General features: G+C 36.7%; 4 protein-coding genes across 4 annotated transcripts; 1 reads left to right on the forward strand and 3 right to left on the reverse strand.

Moving 5' to 3' along the window:
- Positions 1-1098: 1098 nt before the first annotated feature.
- LOC143463226 (membralin-like) lies at positions 1099-3978 on the reverse strand. The gene has a single exon (XM_076961651.1). The coding sequence runs from the start codon at positions 3345-3347 to the stop codon at positions 1401-1403; it is 1947 nt and encodes a 648-aa protein (XP_076817766.1). The 5' UTR covers positions 3348-3978; the 3' UTR covers positions 1099-1400.
- Positions 3979-6674: 2696 nt separating this feature from the next.
- On the forward strand, positions 6675-8695 carry LOC143463272 (body wall muscle protein HR-29-like). The gene is made up of 5 exons (XM_076961713.1): positions 6675-6802; positions 7067-7305; positions 7520-7611; positions 7786-7930; positions 8406-8695. Exons 2-5 carry the CDS (start codon positions 7088-7090, stop codon positions 8563-8565), a joined length of 615 nt encoding a protein of 204 aa, XP_076817828.1. The 5' UTR covers positions 6675-6802; positions 7067-7087; the 3' UTR covers positions 8566-8695.
- LOC143463233 (NXPE family member 3-like) lies at positions 8596-11183 on the reverse strand. Its single transcript, XM_076961661.1, has 2 exons — positions 10351-11183; positions 8596-10185 (listed from the first exon to the last, which is right to left on the reverse strand). Exons 1-2 carry the CDS (start codon positions 11151-11153, stop codon positions 9219-9221), a joined length of 1770 nt encoding a protein of 589 aa, XP_076817776.1. The 5' UTR covers positions 11154-11183; the 3' UTR covers positions 8596-9218.
- Positions 11184-13033: 1850 nt separating this feature from the next.
- LOC143463395 (NXPE family member 4-like) lies at positions 13034-14926 on the reverse strand. Its single transcript, XM_076961864.1, has 2 exons — positions 14178-14926; positions 13034-14018 (listed from the first exon to the last, which is right to left on the reverse strand). The coding sequence occupies exons 1-2, from the start codon at positions 14924-14926 to the stop codon at positions 13034-13036; spliced, it is 1734 nt and encodes a 577-aa protein (XP_076817979.1).
- Between the last annotated feature and the right edge of the window lie 2621 nt (positions 14927-17547).

Here is a 17547-nt window from a genome sequence, read left to right on the forward strand (position 1 = left end):
TCTAAGGCATTATCACCAAATTAACCCAGTCAAGCTAACCTTGCCTTGCAACTGTAATAACCATGTTCTCCATTTTCAATATGTTACACCTATCTAAAATCTTATCTTAGTTATTGTTCAATTGCAATGCCCCATCATTTACAATTTACATGCTTGGGACAAAATAAGCTAGACTGGTGGTTTCAATGTTTTTTATGCCTTCCTTACTAATCCCAAATGCGTTCAAATCCTTCAAACATAGTTTTTGAAAATGTTGTGGTGAATGTTACATAGCAGTAGCCACTTTTTTGTCTTTAACTGGGTTTAAAAACTGCTAATATTTTAAACATCGAATCATAAGCATTTATTTTTCGCTTTTAAAAGAAGGCTCAATCAAAGTTATATCTTGCATGAAAAGCTATTTGTAGGTCACAATGTCTATGCTTCTCACATTTTCATATGTAAATTTGCAGTTGTGTGTTTCAGCAATATTGATTATGTGGAGATGATGTAAGTAATTCACTCTGACTAAAAATTCAGGCAAATGATTACATTGGCAAAACCCTAACAAGCAACTTCAAAATTGCTTACTAAACAACAATATACACAATTAGCCAATTTAAGAATTGTAATCATAGCTTTAGTGACTGGTGAATAATGCTCATGAGTAACTACGGTTAACTGCTCCCACTTTAAGTGAGATGGTTCCCATTGAGAATTACAAGACTATCCGAGTAAAACATGTCATCTGTTTTTACTGTCAATTCAATCAAAACTGCTACGAAGTTCAATTGAACAAGCTGAAAAACCTCTTAAAATCCGCCCTAATAAATTATTACTTCTAACAACTTGAAGAAATTAAATTTACGAGTATATTATCTGCGCTAACAATATAAAAATAAAACAGCATGAAATGTCACTTATGTTGCGTGTGTTGACAATTATTAGTACACTAACAAAAATAACATGGAAAATGTAATTTTCGACATACAACACAAGCAACTTTTTCTAATGAAGTAATAAAAGCTTTTTTTAATGTATTTTCTTTATTTGTAACCTGTGGTATACCTGAATGTAATTTCTATAATTCTGTGGTACTGGTTAGTCAAACTGCAAGGCTTTTTATTATTGGGTAAAATTCTGATGTTTATTGGTTAAAATAAATACAACCCCAGAAACACAATTATGTTTTCAACATAAAATACTGAAATAAAAATAAACAGGAAAACAATTACGCAAATCACAAAAAAATCAAAACACTTATGAGATGATATTTCAAACAAACATTCGCAAGTATCGCAACAAGTAAAACAGTAACAAGCGGTTGATTAAAACCTTCATAACTCAGTCTTATTTTGCTAAGGCAGTCATTGCAAGCGATAGAACTTGTTCAACCAACTCGAACAAGGTTGGCAAAAAAATCAGCCAACTACTCTTACCAGTTCTAAACTTGCATAGTTTAACCGATTTAACTGTGTGTGGATTACGACCGCTACAAGAGCAGCGATGAACAACACAAAAACACATAAATTGCAAAGGTTTTCTTTAATAAACTTTAGCGACCAATTTTGATGTCGCCTGTTGTGCAACCTTGACATCACTGTGACATCAACAGATTCGTGATTTTCATTTGAATCAACAGTGGGTGGTTGGTTGACATCTGCCTCATTTGCTGATCTTGTGTTTTCAGCCGAGCTGTGCTCTTGTGTTAGCACATTGGGCTGCTCAGCCTGAGGATTATTTCCAGCATTACCACCATCTTGTTGAGAATTTTGTGGCCTGTTACGAGCGCTTATTATTGCAATTTGCCTTTGTATTGCAGGAAATTCATAATGATGGAGAAAATAAAGCATAGAATGAAAAATAAACAGCCAAGACGTGAACAGGGCAAGCTTACTGTACTGGCCGTTAAATTTGTAATGGTATATATAAAAAGCTAAATGATAGAAAAAGAAAAAGCGAACCCAGTGGCGACGACCAATTATAGTGTGAAGACAAATTGCATCAAACTGATCAGCAAACCATATAAGCAAAATGACATAAAATGCAACGGTTGAGTCATGAAAGAATTCGGTCATTATTTCTTCCATACCGACGAGTGCTAAAATTATTGTAAGCATTGGTGCAGCAGGAAAAACAAGTCTAACATCAGTATCTAGCAATCGTAGAACTTCTACCATAAACATGAAAATCTGATTATAAGAATAACGCAGTAACATGGTGACAATTAAAGTAAAGATTATCATGGCAGAAAATGCAATTATACCTGATGCGTTGCTTACCCACATGGTTACAAATCGAAAGTATTCTCCAGTTACAAGGTTTCTTAAATATCCCTGGGATTTATCCTTTTCAGCCATTTTCTTAATGCTGGTCATCAGAAAATCATCATAACCAAGAAAGGTTTGTAGCATATATTTCTTCAATCCACTTCCAAAACACAAGTTTTTCTCTGGGTTGAGATTCACAACTAAGGTTGGTATGCCTAATTTGTGTCTAGCCGCAGTTGAAAGACGGAGATAGCCAAACTCTGAGCTATATTCTATCACATAGTGTTCTCGTATAGGAACTGGCTCAAAGGGATCATAGCTGGATTCCATACTTTCTCGAAATGCCAGCTCTTCACTTATGATATTGATTGTATCATCAACTCCATAATACTCCACTGTCTCACCAGAGACAAAAGAAGTTAATTTTTTTATTAAAGATGTTTTGACAGAGTCAAAATAAAAATCCTTCACCATTGGACATTGGTTAGTTAGTATACCAAAGGCTTGTAGTGCTTTGAAATTTACCGGATTTTCACAGAACTCTTTCTGATGGTTGAGCTTCTCACCTTTCTTTGACATATCGCGTGAAAGTCGGTTCCAAATTTCAAAGTTCACAAGATCTTCTTTTGTAATTGGAGATGAATATCTGAAGACGATGTTGTACGGCGTACTTTGCAATGCTATGGTTTCACTCGACGGCTCTTTTACGAAGTACATTTTGTACTGAGGTACGCTTTCATTACGAGAAATCTGTACTCTTAGGATACCATCTCGTGGCCAGATGTCATCGACATGACTCAAACAGTTACTAGAAGTTTGCACAAATGTGATGTGAATATACATCAAAACAAGGAACATCCCAAGTGCGTTAATAAGTGAAAAAAATTCAAGCAGTCTACGTGAGGTGTATTTAAAGTACGAAGTGTAGCGCAGTGATAAATTTAAAAACAAGTAATGCATGAATACTCCTTCATGGCTATGCACATTGCTACGTAGTATTTGTCCTTGGCGAAGCACACGCCTATTACCAATCTGTGGTGTCGCAGCATTGGCACTACTGGTATCAGAACCAGTGCCAATATTTGCTGCATCTGCCATATTTTAGACAGTAAGAAAAGATAATACAGTTAACCCAAATTCCTACTGGTAGTACTAGCAAAGCAGGTATATATAGGCCTACAGACCAGTATACAAAAAACTAAAGTTCAAAATCTGTAAACAACACTTCAGAATTAAAACTATAAAAACGCCTTTAACTGACATAAGCGTTTACTTTGTACACTTTATGATTGTATGGTGGTATCATAATGGAAAATACCCTTGGAGTTGAAACTAATGGCACAACAAAATTTCGCCAGGTCGAATTATTTCAACTGAATCGAGCTAAAATACTCGAATTCGTTTTATAAAGTGACTATTTTACCAGTGTCTGTTTTCCGAAGTTGCAAAATCACAATATCCTGATTGGCAGATTTCAGTGATAGGTTTATTATTCTTCTTTTGGACGAGTGAAAAAAGAAAACCCATGGCAGAATGGGTAGTGAAAGGACCCATGTGCTAGAGGTTTCAAGTTCGAATATTGCATCAAATTAGGTCATGTTTTTCTTCCAATTTATTTTTGAGATAAATTAGTCATGAAAGGTGAGAGTTTGAGTTGGCGGGATTAGTTTAAAATAGAGTTTGGAAAAAAATAGTATCTCATTTCTAGTACAGATTGCTAAGTGTGCAGGGTAGGAAAAAACCATGGATTGCTTTGCTTGGATTGCTCGGATTTTAAACGAAGTTGTACAAATGTGCTTTTTCTAAACAATTTTTGCATGTAATACTTATTTTGTGATCTTGTTGTGTGGGGGATTTCTCCCCCAAAAACAGCAAACTTTTCAATTTGTTTTTAGTTGAAATTTAGTGTTTAAATTTGCAGCATAGCCTAGTTTAATAATGGAAAGTGAGAGTTTGGGTCAAAAGGGATTAGTTTTAGATTAATTTACACATCATATGGAAAAATTGGTATGTCATTTCAATTCACAGTCTAAAGCAGACATGTGCAACCAGTGGCCCGTGGGCCGCACTGCGGCCCGCCAGGTTGTTCCAAGCGGCCCGCGTGGTGCTCAGCAAAATGTTAGAAGTTCATATACTAGCCATCACTATTTGATGCAGTTTACATCAAAGCAATGGAAATTTTCGTGTCGTGGACTACATTAAATCTATTTCTTAACTATATAAACTGCATAGGAAAGTCGTTTTATGATACTAATTTTTTCTGAAAAAATCATGTGGCCGGCGTTGTCATTCAAAATTTTGTATTTGGCCCTCCAGTGAAAAAGGTTGCACATGCCTGGTCTAAAGTAATTGTCATTTATCATCTTTTGTTATACTTCGGTGAACAGCAGTCGGTAAAATAAGTGTCTACTTCACCAGCCGCCGGTTACCATTGTAAGAAAAGACCAATTGCGTAGCCGGCAAGCCGTTTATCAAAGTAGCTTTTTTCAATTTCGGTAACTGGCAGGCGGTAGGCCTAGCTAGTGAAATAGACACTCCAAGCCTGCCTTTCGTTTTTGGCCGAATTTATTTCAAATTTTCGATTTCCGTTCCGTTTTCCAAAAATTCGATTTCGGATCGAATCCAAAAAGTACAATTCGGTACACTTTTTGAGACTAGGCAATGCTAAGTTTGCAGTGCACCTGGAACAGTTCATATTGCCAAAATGCCAACCTTGGCTATGGGCCTATTTCACTTAAGCGCTTTGCCTAGCTTAGTGCGGTACTGTTGGCAAGGTTCTATTTCTTAAAATTAAACGGAAAATCAAAACGTTTACAACAAAAGCATCATGTCATCAACCTAAACAATATCCTACCAAAAAACGAACGCCTTATTTTATTCTAAACGTTACCTCAAAATAGAACCAAAAATAGAATACTAGATTGACAACGTGAGATTTGCAGCATAGTGAGAAGGAAGTGTAAAGAAATGGCGTCAACTTGGCGCCATTCCGAAACCTGCAAAACCAGGCATTTTTATTTTAAATGCTGATAACTGCAAAGATATCCAACCCATTTACTCGATGCGGTTGTAGTCTATGGTCTTTGACATAGATATCTTATATATATTATATAAATAAGATATCTATGGTCTTTGAGCCACTGATTTATGCGCCATGGTTCATTTTTTGCCATGAATGTAAACTTTATTTGCCATGATAAGGCGGGATTCCCAAGGTACATAATTGATTAAACATCTGCAAAGCACTGTACAGTCAAAATAAAATGCGCAACCATTGTGTTTTATACACGCCCATACTAACGCTCTTATATGCGCACTGCTCATGTCATGACGCATTGGGCGTTTCTGCGCATCTGTAGAGTGTGATTTCGTTCATTTTACGAACTATTGACCTCTATAGATTACTGAACAATTGCGCGTGAGTTTATGGACTGATGGCACGCGGTTGTGTGACGTTTAGCGTCCGAACTATGGCTTGGTAAGCATTTCACCGATATCAGGCCAAATATTGCCCCTTCTTTTAAAACGTAAAGACAAAGTTTGGACTAAAATTGACACTTCCATTATTTTTTTTATTATTGGATTGTGTGTAGGCCACAAGATAAGCATTAATGTCTGTGACAAAACGGTGCTGCTTTCTGATAAATGCCACAAATGAATATTGGGCTGTTTTGTCAAGGAAATGTGTTTTATGAGTGCTCTTTCAAGTGTATATATAAGTTGTTTATAATAATGTAAACAAAGTGTCAAAAAATTTGTTTTACGAATAGGTTTCTTTCCTAAAGATGACATCATAACCATCCTAGGGATAACATGTGCTGGTGCATGAAGCGAGAAGCAGAAAAAAGTACCTAATCCATTTTTCTAAAGATGATAAGATAATATGAACTAGCTTGAACTTAAAGGATATAAACATTTGCAAATGAATAATTTCAATTTGAAGTCTTAACAAATTTTTCAGTGTCTGTGACTATAACACATTTCTTCAATTTTCGTTCGTTGTTTTTGCGTTATTCGTTCCTGTTAATAGCCTACGCCAGCAATATAGGCATGTTTTTAAATGTCTTCATTTTCGGTGGCTTATTAAATGTGAAAATAACTTAAGCTCGAGCAACATAAACAGCAGAATGTTAAATACGAAATAGCCTATAGGCAATCAAAGTTTGAACAGTCCTTTACATCATTTCGCAAATCTTTCGATTAACTTTTCAATAGGCGGCGAGTGTAGTCTGGAACTCATAGAAACATTCATAAATAATTAGAAATGACTTTTAAAAGGGTTATTTTAGTTAAGTGACGCTGACAACGCGGTCGGCGGTTTAATGTCTCATCGTTTAATGTCAATCCCATACGGCGCCTTTTCTAATAATAGCACTGACGACACAGCGATACGCCAAGCTCCTCGCTGTGTATAAATACAAAGGAAACGCTTCAAGTTCGGTATGGCATTTGAAGGGTTTGCGTTTAACAGTGTTGGGTATAGTCTATTATACATTGTTGAATACTAACTTGGTTATATCAAAATATCGTATTCGGGTTTCAGAAGTTATTTTGTAAGTTATTTTAGAAAAAAGAATTGTATGCTTTTTTGATTTGGTAATTAGTAGTTGTTAATACGTAAAATAGAGTTCTTTAATAAGCAATCAATCATATGCAGGCGTAGTGAAACTAAAGTAAAATTTGAGTTATGTATTGTCATTAGTGTTTTTATGTTATCATATATATATATGTATATATATATATATAGATTGTTGTAAGTGATGTTAACCTAAGTTGAGGTTTACAACAGCATCGAGAAATAATGATTTTAAATTTAGGGAAACTTTAATCAGGCTGTGATGGAATTAGTTCCCCGAGACTCTTATTTTGGACGGCCATCTCGGTACACTGGGTTTCCGGACCGCTATTCTTTATGGCCGGCATATGGTAGCAGGTTGTTGGAGCCCCAGTGGCCAGTGTGGAACCAAAATCACTCGAACTGGTTCCTCGAAAGTCGTCGACGTTTCATGGAGATGGAGAGAAAATTCGAGCATTTCATGAGGAAAGTTGACGATAGGTAGATTATTCGCAATATATTTCAAAGCCTTTCCTTGCATTAAGTGCCACGTTTTCTTAATTGGCTCTTAAGTTATCTTATGTCTTTTATTTTGTCCTGTGCGCTTAGTGCGTTTTCACGGGATTTCGTCCGTGTCAAGAAATGATTTGAACAAAAATTAAGCAAAAGAGTAAAATAAACGATCAAACAAGCCTATAACATTTTTCTGCCCAAGATTCACTGGAATGCTTGGGCTACTTGACGTAGATGAAGATCCAAGCCTTCCCATTGACGTTGAACACGAAGGAAAGAAAGAAAACTCCAAAGGTTTGCACCATTCCCGATTTACAGTTAAACACTATTTAAAACCTGAACTCAAAATACACAGGGCACCACACTTTGCTTACGAATTTTATGTTGGTTTTCGTTGTGCAGTATTTGCCAAATGCTAATGTTAAATTTCACTCACATGCACAAACTTTGTGTATTTTTTAAATTCAGCCAAAAACAAATTCTGCATAAACGTCAACGTACAAGATTTCAAGCCCGAAGAGGTGACGGTGAAGGTGTCGGGAGGTAAAGCACTTGTTCAGGCGAAGCGAGAGTCGAAGAACGAAGACAAGGGAATGTATGCCTACACCTTCCGGTGAGTGATTTTCTCCGGTCATATCCGGTCATATATTTGCTCATATCCGGTTATATGAAAAACATGTTGCAAGACTGCCATGAAAATCATATCTAAACAATAGACTACATCTTAACAGTCACATTCCTATACTTTTTTTATTTATCACCATAATCGTATAGCTATGATGTGCGAGACGATGTTATAAGTACCCCTTATAAGTCAGTACTAGTTCTACTATGACTAAGACTACTAGCGTACTAATACTACTACACTTTGAGTAGGGACAGTATACCGTTCTTATTTAAAGCATCGCTTTATATACAGTAAACTGTCATCATTACTCCGTAAGAAAACATAAACCTGAATAACCGTTTTAAATCAGGCCGTACAGTTAAAAACAATGTGTATAGCCTATAAGCTTTGATAGTTGATGAATGATAGTGATATGCCATAAAGCTGCGCTTATAATACCAGCTTCTTCTTTCTTTCTCAGTGAATTTAAAAGAGCTTTTACTTTGCCGGAAAATATGAAAACGGAAGATGTGACGTCATCTCTGTCTGAAGATGGAATTCTAAAAATAGAGGGCGTTCGTGACGTTAAACCTGCCATCACTGATGTACCAATTTTTGTGGAACATTCAAGCACTGATTAAATAAAAGCCTGTTCTGATGCGAATACAAAATACAGAGAGTTTGGTTTATTGTGACAGCAGCCCCATGTTATACGTTGGCTTGATTGTCTAGCTTTGTTTTGAAGAATTAAAATTGGGTGTCCAAAATTGATGCAATTTAATGTATTTTATGTAAGTAGCATTTAGCGTTAGCCTATTCTACGCAAAAAAAAAAAAAACGAAAAAAGAGCGTCATAACAGCATAGAATACATAAATGCACTTCAGAAAATTTGCATAAGCACAGATTTCAAGACAAGCAGCATTTGAGTTTAACTTGACGCTAATAATTAGTTATAAAAAATAGAATTATTCGAATATTGTCATACCTGACTTGCGGGGTAGGCCTAATCGACTATGATCCAACACAGGTGTACCTACACTGTAATTGCAAACGCACTATCGTAGCAAATTGCTGTTGTGGAAAGCACAACATTATGTAGTACACATGTTATGTAATGCAGGCTTACGTTTAGCACACTAGTTTAGTAGCTTAGTACTCAATGCGTTGGTGAAAACGTTTTGCTATGCACTCTATAAGTCTATAACATACTTTAGATCCACAGTTTCGAGAGTAGAATACTGCCCTCTACCTTAACCTCTCTACCATTACACGATTCATTAAACAACTCTGACTTCATACATTCCAATTGCATACGTAACTGAACAACAGACGGACTTCTTCGTCTAATGCCACGTTTTTAGGATGATAATCTGCCAAAGGAATGATCGTTGTCAAATCCCACAAATTTAAAACCACAGTATCCTTCAAATCTTTAAACACTTCCCTCATTATAGTTTCGAATCTAAAGAGCGCCCACTCGTGAGTGCATTCCACAACGTTCATACCACGAATGATAAAACGGGTTTCAGGATGGATTTTCAAATGGTCCACGATAGCTTTCTTGATGCCCATTAAGCGGTGCAAATAATCGAAAGCGTGATAGTGTATCATATGAACACCAACATTAAGTACAAGGTAGACATCCGGGCCTCCAATCTGAAGAAAATCAAGACTTTCAATTATGTCGCTTACGTAGGGTCTAGTTGAAGCAAGTCCAGTTAATTCTAATGGCATTCCGTGAGTCCTGTAATAAATGGTGATGTTATTTTCCTTGCTTTCGGCTATATGAGGTGCTTGCCTGTCAATTCCACTTTGTAGTCCGCGATGCGTTAATTTAAATGTGTTTACGGCAGCTTCAAAAAATTGTCTGATGGTCGAGTCACCCAAAAAGAAGACGATTTTATTACTAAAGCAATCGCGTGATGATGCGACCGATTCAATAGGTAATGTTTGTTGCAACGACTCCCATCTTCCATTTTGAAAATATCCTGAAGGCAAAACGGTGCCGCGATATTCTGTACCGTAATGGCCAAATGCTGAAAACTCTTTTTTTGGTGTGACTTCAATTTTTAATCCAGATCCAGTAATTTCTCCAAACTTTCCAAAAGTTGTCGAAGTCTCAAGAAACAATTTATCAAGACGAAATACTTTAACAAAGTGCTCAACGATTGGATGACAAACACCAGAAGGAGGTCTAACACAGAACCAGGGCTCTTCGGTTCTCGGGTTGCTGTAATCGCAGAGGTCTTTGGCGTTATATCTGAAAAAAGTGCAGTTTATAATGAACCACATTTCAAAAATGAAAGTTAAATTTTGGGTGCAACCAGGTTAACTGGTTTATGGTAATCATCAACTTTTTCACTAAGTGTTGTATTATGTTAAACTGTTACGAGATACAGATTGGTGGAGCCTTTCAAAATCTTACTCAATAAATTTGTCCAAGTGAAAGCCGCAAACTACTTTTTTATTTGATTTCAACAAAGTATGATGATAAGAACGTTTGATTGTAGGTGCTTCTGTGAAATTTATCCAACGATCAATTCCTTCAACTGAAAGTAACAACTTCACTTCCAACGTAAAATCTCCGCTCATCAACAAAGGAGCCTTCACTGTGTACGTTCCATTGGCGTGGTCGTATATCGCACAAGGAATTCCATCCACTGCTTCTCCAAATCTCGTTCTGATGAATCTTGCGCGAAAATAATCACCTCCGAACATTTTATTCCGCATCAGTTGATCCCTGGCTTGAATATGAGCAACAAAAACATCTCCCACCGAATAACTTAGTTTATTTCTTGTTACAACTTTTGAAGTGATTCTCGTAAAAAAATCCGAATCTTGCAAAGGATTCTTTAGATGATAGTTTTGACGAGATTTAAGCAAATCAGGAAAAAAATTAATCCAATCTTTCTCTTCTCTTTTAAAAGGAGGAATAGCGTCATTACTAAGGGGCAAACCGTATGTATTTTTATACTTCATGCCGAACCAAACGGAATTAGGATCCAAAACTTCTTCAGGTATTGTTACATTCTTTAATAGATTATTAAGGTTATCAAAGTTTTTTTGATGCGAATCCAAGTTTTGTTGTTCATTCACAACTGGTTTAATCTTTTTTGAAAACAATGTAGTTACTGCTATTTCATGCTTGTACAGTAATAGAATGGTAAACGAAAATGCTATCAAACCCAAAAACAGGTACCACAGCTTACGCTTACAAAGTTTTCGCATGTCTGTCTTTCAAATGCTTCAGTCACACCATTGAAATACCTGTATTTGAAAGATCAAGTTTTTAGGTAACATATAAACCAAAGCTTAGGATGTTTTATACAACTTTTTTTTATCAATACTGCCACTTCCGTCATAATTACTAGCAAATATGTTATACAATTTCAGCAATAACTGTTTAATCACTACATATTACTGAAATATTCTTTCTTCGGTATACGTAATGACAAGTGACAATTAATTGCTTTTTCGTTTAAGATCAACTTGCTTTTGATCTTGCCCCTCACTTTAAAAGTGATGCTATTACTGTGTCAAGCTAAATTTTTGTTGTCACACATTAAACCCGGGTTCCTTTTGCATATTTGACTACTTGAATCCATTCTAAGCTTAATTTGCGTAGAATATATTGCTAACATATAAATGTCTGCTTGGGGGATATTGTTAAAGATCAATAAAATGTGACTGTAAAGCCACAAAGTCCCGGTGCAAAAATAACCAAAGAAACACCTTTTCGTCTAACAATTCGCCTTAAAGTAAGTATAATCGTTTAAAAGTTTCACTGCAACCAAATTTCACTGACTCAAAACAACGTTACAAATGGCGGTTTATGTTCGAATTACGGTCAAAAGTGAGACATTATCTTAATAGGAACAAACAAAACCCTTTCTCTGAGTCTGATGACATAGTGATGGACATAGACCCTGAGGAAAATAACTTTTGGAGATATCCCAAAAGGAAAACGTTATCCAAACGTTAAGCGCTTTAACCGTGAACAACTACATAAAAGATCATTGTTTCCACGCCATTTCATTTGTCAACCAACGCTTTTATATTCCTTTACCCCGGTTCCTTTTACGGAACACATTCAACGTCATTAAGCATTAAGTGATACATTTCTATAAGTTTTTCTTGTTACGCGGCGCACCCGTTCTGTGGAAAACCAGCTGACCGCGAGAAGAAAACACAACAGAACAGTTAGACGAGTTAGTTGTGCGTGAATGAATAAACGAATACGATACGCTTGAATGCGGAGAGAGAGCAAAATTATGAAAATATAACAATATTTCAAAATTACAAAATCAAACTTTATAAAACAAACGTGGAAAGATAACTGAACCTTTTTTGGGAAAAATCACCAAACTTCAAGTTGAAGTTCACTTGTAGAAATACTTAATTTACACTAAATACGCTTTCTTTTTTTTCACAATTATGATGTACACAGGAAGCCAGATGTTTTTGCTACTAACCTGTAAGCATCCGATCAGTTTATGACGTATAGTTTTCGAGTAATTAACGATTGAAAATTTGTGTGTCGTGTCGACCACACATAGTTAAAATAGTAATGTCGCGCACCCGGTTTAAATAGGGTTAAACATTGCTTCAATAATCTTGGCTCATCTATGTATTATAGGATAAATACAGTGTCGTATTATCCGCACCAGCATATACGAAAGCAGGAAGTAAAAATGGCAATTGAAATGGCTTTCTTACATGAAGTTTTTAAACATTTTTCATAACGAGACCTTGACAGTTCTTAGCAAAAATGTTATAGAAAACATGAGTTATACTAAAGCATTCCGTAATTTTGAAGGCTGTACATCTGTTCAGTATTTTGTGAGACCGCATGACACTTATTCAAAACTGTATTTGTCTTGTTTTAATATTTACATTATTGCGCCGTGTTCCTTGCTTGGTACTCTGTTGCTTATTCCGAATATCAAAGGGCACACTAATCTGAAAGCTAAAGTATAGCTCTTTTTCCCAATTCTCCGGGCTGGAAAAATTCAATTTAATAAAGCATTGGTAACCCTGCTGTATTTATATACTGCGTTGTGTTACAAAACATTGAAGCAGGCAGCACATTCAAAACAAATAGAATATTGTCACGGATTCCAGTTGCACACGTAGCTAAACATTAAACGAGCTTCTTCGTCCAATGGCACATTACCAGGGTGATAATCGTACAGGCGCCACACAGTGGTGAAATCCCACAAATTCAAAACCACAATTTCTCTCATGTCTTTAAACACTTTCCTTAAGAGTATTTCAAATCTGAACAGCGCCCACTCCTGAGCGCATTCTACAACGTTTTGACAACGAAAGATGAACCTGGTTTCAGGATGGATCTTCAAATGATTCAGGATAGCTTTCTTGATGCCCATTAAGCGATGGATATAGTATGATACGTCGTAATAAATGAAATGGGCCCCTATGTTAAGAATAACGTAAACATCTGGACCTCCAACCATCAAAGTATCAATTGTGTCGCTTATGTAAGGTCGGGTAGATATTAGGCCCGGTACCTCAACGGGCATCCCGTGAGTCCGGTAATAAACGGTAATGTTGTCTCTTTCACTTCGCCCTAACTGGGGCGCGTGCTTGTTTATTCTATTGTCCGGGCCAGTCTGTGTTAAATTGAATTTGTGAACTGCCACAAAAAAGAACTGCCTCATGGTGGAATCATCCAACAGAAATACGATTTTGTTACGAAAGCAATCGCGTGATGAAGCTACCGATGCTTCAGCAGATTTATGCTGCAGCGACACCCAATGCTCATTATGTAGAAATCCTGCTGGTACGACAATGCCTTGATATTCCATACCATATCGGATAGCAGATAGAAGTTGAGCAGAAGACATTAAATCGTTTGTTGACGAAACTCTTATTCTAGATCCAGATCCATAAATTTCCCCAAATCTTCCAAACTTAAGTTTTGTCTCACGACTGATCTCGTGCGGCGGTTTGTTAGGCAATTTTTCAATCACGTGCTCAACGATTGGATGACAAACACCAGAAGGAGGCCTGACACAGAACCAGGGTTCTTTATTTCTTGGGTTGCTGTAATCGCAGAGGTCTTCAGAGCTGTAACTGAAAATACAAATTAGCTTTGTAGTAAAATCAGGCTTAAAATGATAAACGTGGCAATTGAACAGCTACATGTCTGCTGATGCGGTAATTGTACTATTTTTTCAAAGCGATAACTTTACGAACTGAGATGTCCTAACGAAGGAACTCACAATTACATACTTGTCAAATCTATCCAGATGTAGACCGCAAACCACTTTTTCGTCCGATTTCAAGATAGCATGATGACAAGCACGTTTATGCACGGCTTTTTCTGTGAAATTTATCCAATGGTCAATTCCTTCAACTGAAAGCAACAATTTCACTTCCAACGTAAAATCTCCGCTCATCAACAAAGGAGCCTTCACTGTGTACGTTCCATTGGCGTGGTCGTATATCGCACAAGGAATTCCATCCACTGCTTTTCCAAATCTCGTTCTGATGAGTCTTGCGCGAAAATAATCACCTCCGAACGTTTTATTCCGCATCTGTTGATCCCTGGCTTGAATATGAGCAACAAAAACATCTCCCACCACATAACTTGATTGCTTTTTTAGGGAAACTTTTGAAGTGATTCTGGTAAAAGCATCCGGATCCTGTGATGGGTTCCTGAGATGATAATGTTGACGCGATGCAAGCAAATCAGGAAAGAATTGGATCCAATCTTCTCCTATTTTTTCAAATGACGTCATGTCATATGCACTGAGCGGTAAACCGTAAATGTCTTTATATATGTTGCCATACCAAACAGTGCTAGGATCCAAGGCTTCTTTAGGTAGTGTGAAATTTTTCATGAAGTTTTGCATTTTAATCATTGTAGATTCATTTTCTTCGTTTATGTTGTTGTTAATGAATTCGTCTTGTTCGTCGACAGCTAAGTGAACTTTATTGAAAGGAAATCTAGCTTCTGTTTTCTTCATGTATGCTAACATAACGACGCACGTCAATATTACTAAACACAAAAATAAGACTATTCTCAATTTCTTCCAGCGTTGTGGCATGTATGCCTTGCCCTTGTAAACCATACTAGACGTAAAGGTGAAGCTGAAATATAAAAGAGACGCAGCTGTAAAACTCCTTTACATACTTTTTATTTGTCTCATTAATACGTTTTCAACACCCTCCTACATCTACAGCTTAATACCACATGTTCTATTGTAGCGATGAGTGTTTAATAAATCCATGCAGGTATCGCTTACCCTCATTTGTTCTTACGAGTCACTTTTGCACCGCATTCGTTACTGTTGCACTGCAGTTAAAATATGCTATAGAAGTGTAGGCTGTGCGTTTGCTTTTCGTCGCTACCTTCAAATGCATTGATAAACATTCATAGGTGTTTTCTCAATGATTGCTCGGGCTGCGTTGCAAAGGTTCTGTGCCTCCCAATTACTTAATCAGCCATTTCTGAGGAGTCAACATTCCTAATTGCTCACTCACATATGCAGCCTCCATGACTTCGTGTTGTCTTAGTAAATAAGCTAATTGCGGAAAAAGATAAGCGATGAAACATGAATTTTTGTATGAAGGCAATTCATGGCAACCGTGCTATAACTTCATGGGAAAGCTGACTCGCTGAATTGTGAAAGACTTATTTTTTGTTTGTATTTTGTTATCACTTGACTCACTTTACACACAGATAACACATGATTTATTTACAATTAAGATAAGTGTAGTGCAGGTCCCTCAACCTGTTTTATTCCTCGCACCATTCTCTGTATCTTACTAACACGCAGGTTGGTCGACACAAAGAAAATTACGTTTTATTTGTCACAGAACTTACGGGATATAGCTCGATAAATACACCGGTGCTTTCACAATTTAGCCTTGTATTTGCTGCACACTTAAAAGAATTATTTGTAATGCAGATTCTTATATTGTCTACATCCTATTTAACTTCGCAGCCAATATGAAACAACACGTTTAGATACAATAGAATATAATGATACAATACAATACATATGCACAAAAAGTTTATGCCAGGAATGTTGATGATACACAGGTGTACCACCATAGTGATGGTTCACTATAGCCTACATAAATAAACAGCGAAAAATAAATCGGGTTTCGGGATAGATGTTTAAATGATCCAAAATACCTTTTTTATGCCCATTAGGCGGTGAATGTAATAAGAAACGTCGTAATGCGCTAAATGAACACCTACGTTAACTATCACATAAACATTGGAACTTCCAAATGTTAGACTTTCAATTGTGTCGCTTAAGTACGGTCGGGTGGCGGAAAGTTCTGTTAATAGTATAGGCATCCCGTGAGTCTTGTAATAAACTGTGATGTTGTCATGTTTGCTTTGTCTATTTGAGGTGTTTGTCCGTTAATTTTACTAGCATGGAAACTGCGCGTTAAATTGAAAGCACCTGTAGCGACATAAAAAAATGTCTGATTGTCGAGTCGTGCAAAAAGAAAACAACTTTGTTCCGAAAGCACTCGCGTGATGAAGCAACCGATTCAATTAATGGGAACTTTTTGTTTCAGCGACACCCATTTTTCAGCATGAAGGCATCCTGATGCAAAGTCGTATTTTGCTCCCATATCATACCGGACAGGAAATTTGTTGCTAGTGAAACCTTAACTCGCAATCCTGATCCTTCAATCTCCCCAAATTTTCCATAAGTTGTTTCAATTTTCTGATTTAGGCGAAGAGAAGTTCGACAAAGACGAAGTTTTTCCACGATGTGCTCAACGATTGGATGACAAACGCCAGAAAGAGGTTTGACACAGAACCAGGGCTCTTTGGTTCTCGGGTTGCTGTAATCGCAGAGATCTTCTGGCTTATATCTGAAATACATAAACCTATTACCAAAAACGATTGACACATTTCAATATCAACTTTGGTTGTATTAGGTAATAACGTAATACGTCATGTTTAGTGCTTTGAGTGGCTACAGTTTCAAAAAATTTGTATAAGTTATAAACTATTCAAATGCACATGTTTTAAGAGTCTTACTGCTTGAATTTATCCAGGTGGAAATTGCAAACTACTCTTTCATCAGATTTTAGCACAGCATAGTAATGAGCACGCTTATGTTTTGGTTCAGCTGTGAAATTTATCCAACGATCAATTCCTTCAATTGAAAGTAACAATTTCACTTCCAACGTAAAATATCCGCTCATCAACAAAGGAGCCTTCACTGTGTACGTTCCATTGGCGTGGTCGTATATCGCACAAGGAATTCCATCCACTACTTTTTCAAATCTCTTCCTGATGAGTCTTGCGCGAAAATAATCACCTCCGAAAGTTTTATTCCGCATCAGTTGATCCCTGGCTTGAATATGAGCAACAAAAACATCTCCAACCTAACTCGATTTTGTTTCTGCGGAAACTTTTGAAGTGATTCTGGTAAAAGCATCCGGATCCTGTGATGGATTTTTCAAATAATAACTTTGAAGAGATTTAAGCAAATAAGGGAAGAAATGAATCCAGTCATGCTTCAATGTGTTGAACGAAGTAATTCCAAAGCCACTGAGCGGCATACCGTAAGTGTTTTTATACAAGTTCCCATACCAAGCTGAATTGGGGTCTAGACATTCTTTAGGC

This window comes from Clavelina lepadiformis, chromosome 6 (genome assembly GCF_947623445.1).
Source record: "Clavelina lepadiformis chromosome 6, kaClaLepa1.1, whole genome shotgun sequence".
In the NCBI taxonomy this organism is placed as follows: domain Eukaryota; kingdom Metazoa; phylum Chordata; class Ascidiacea; order Aplousobranchia; family Clavelinidae; genus Clavelina; species Clavelina lepadiformis.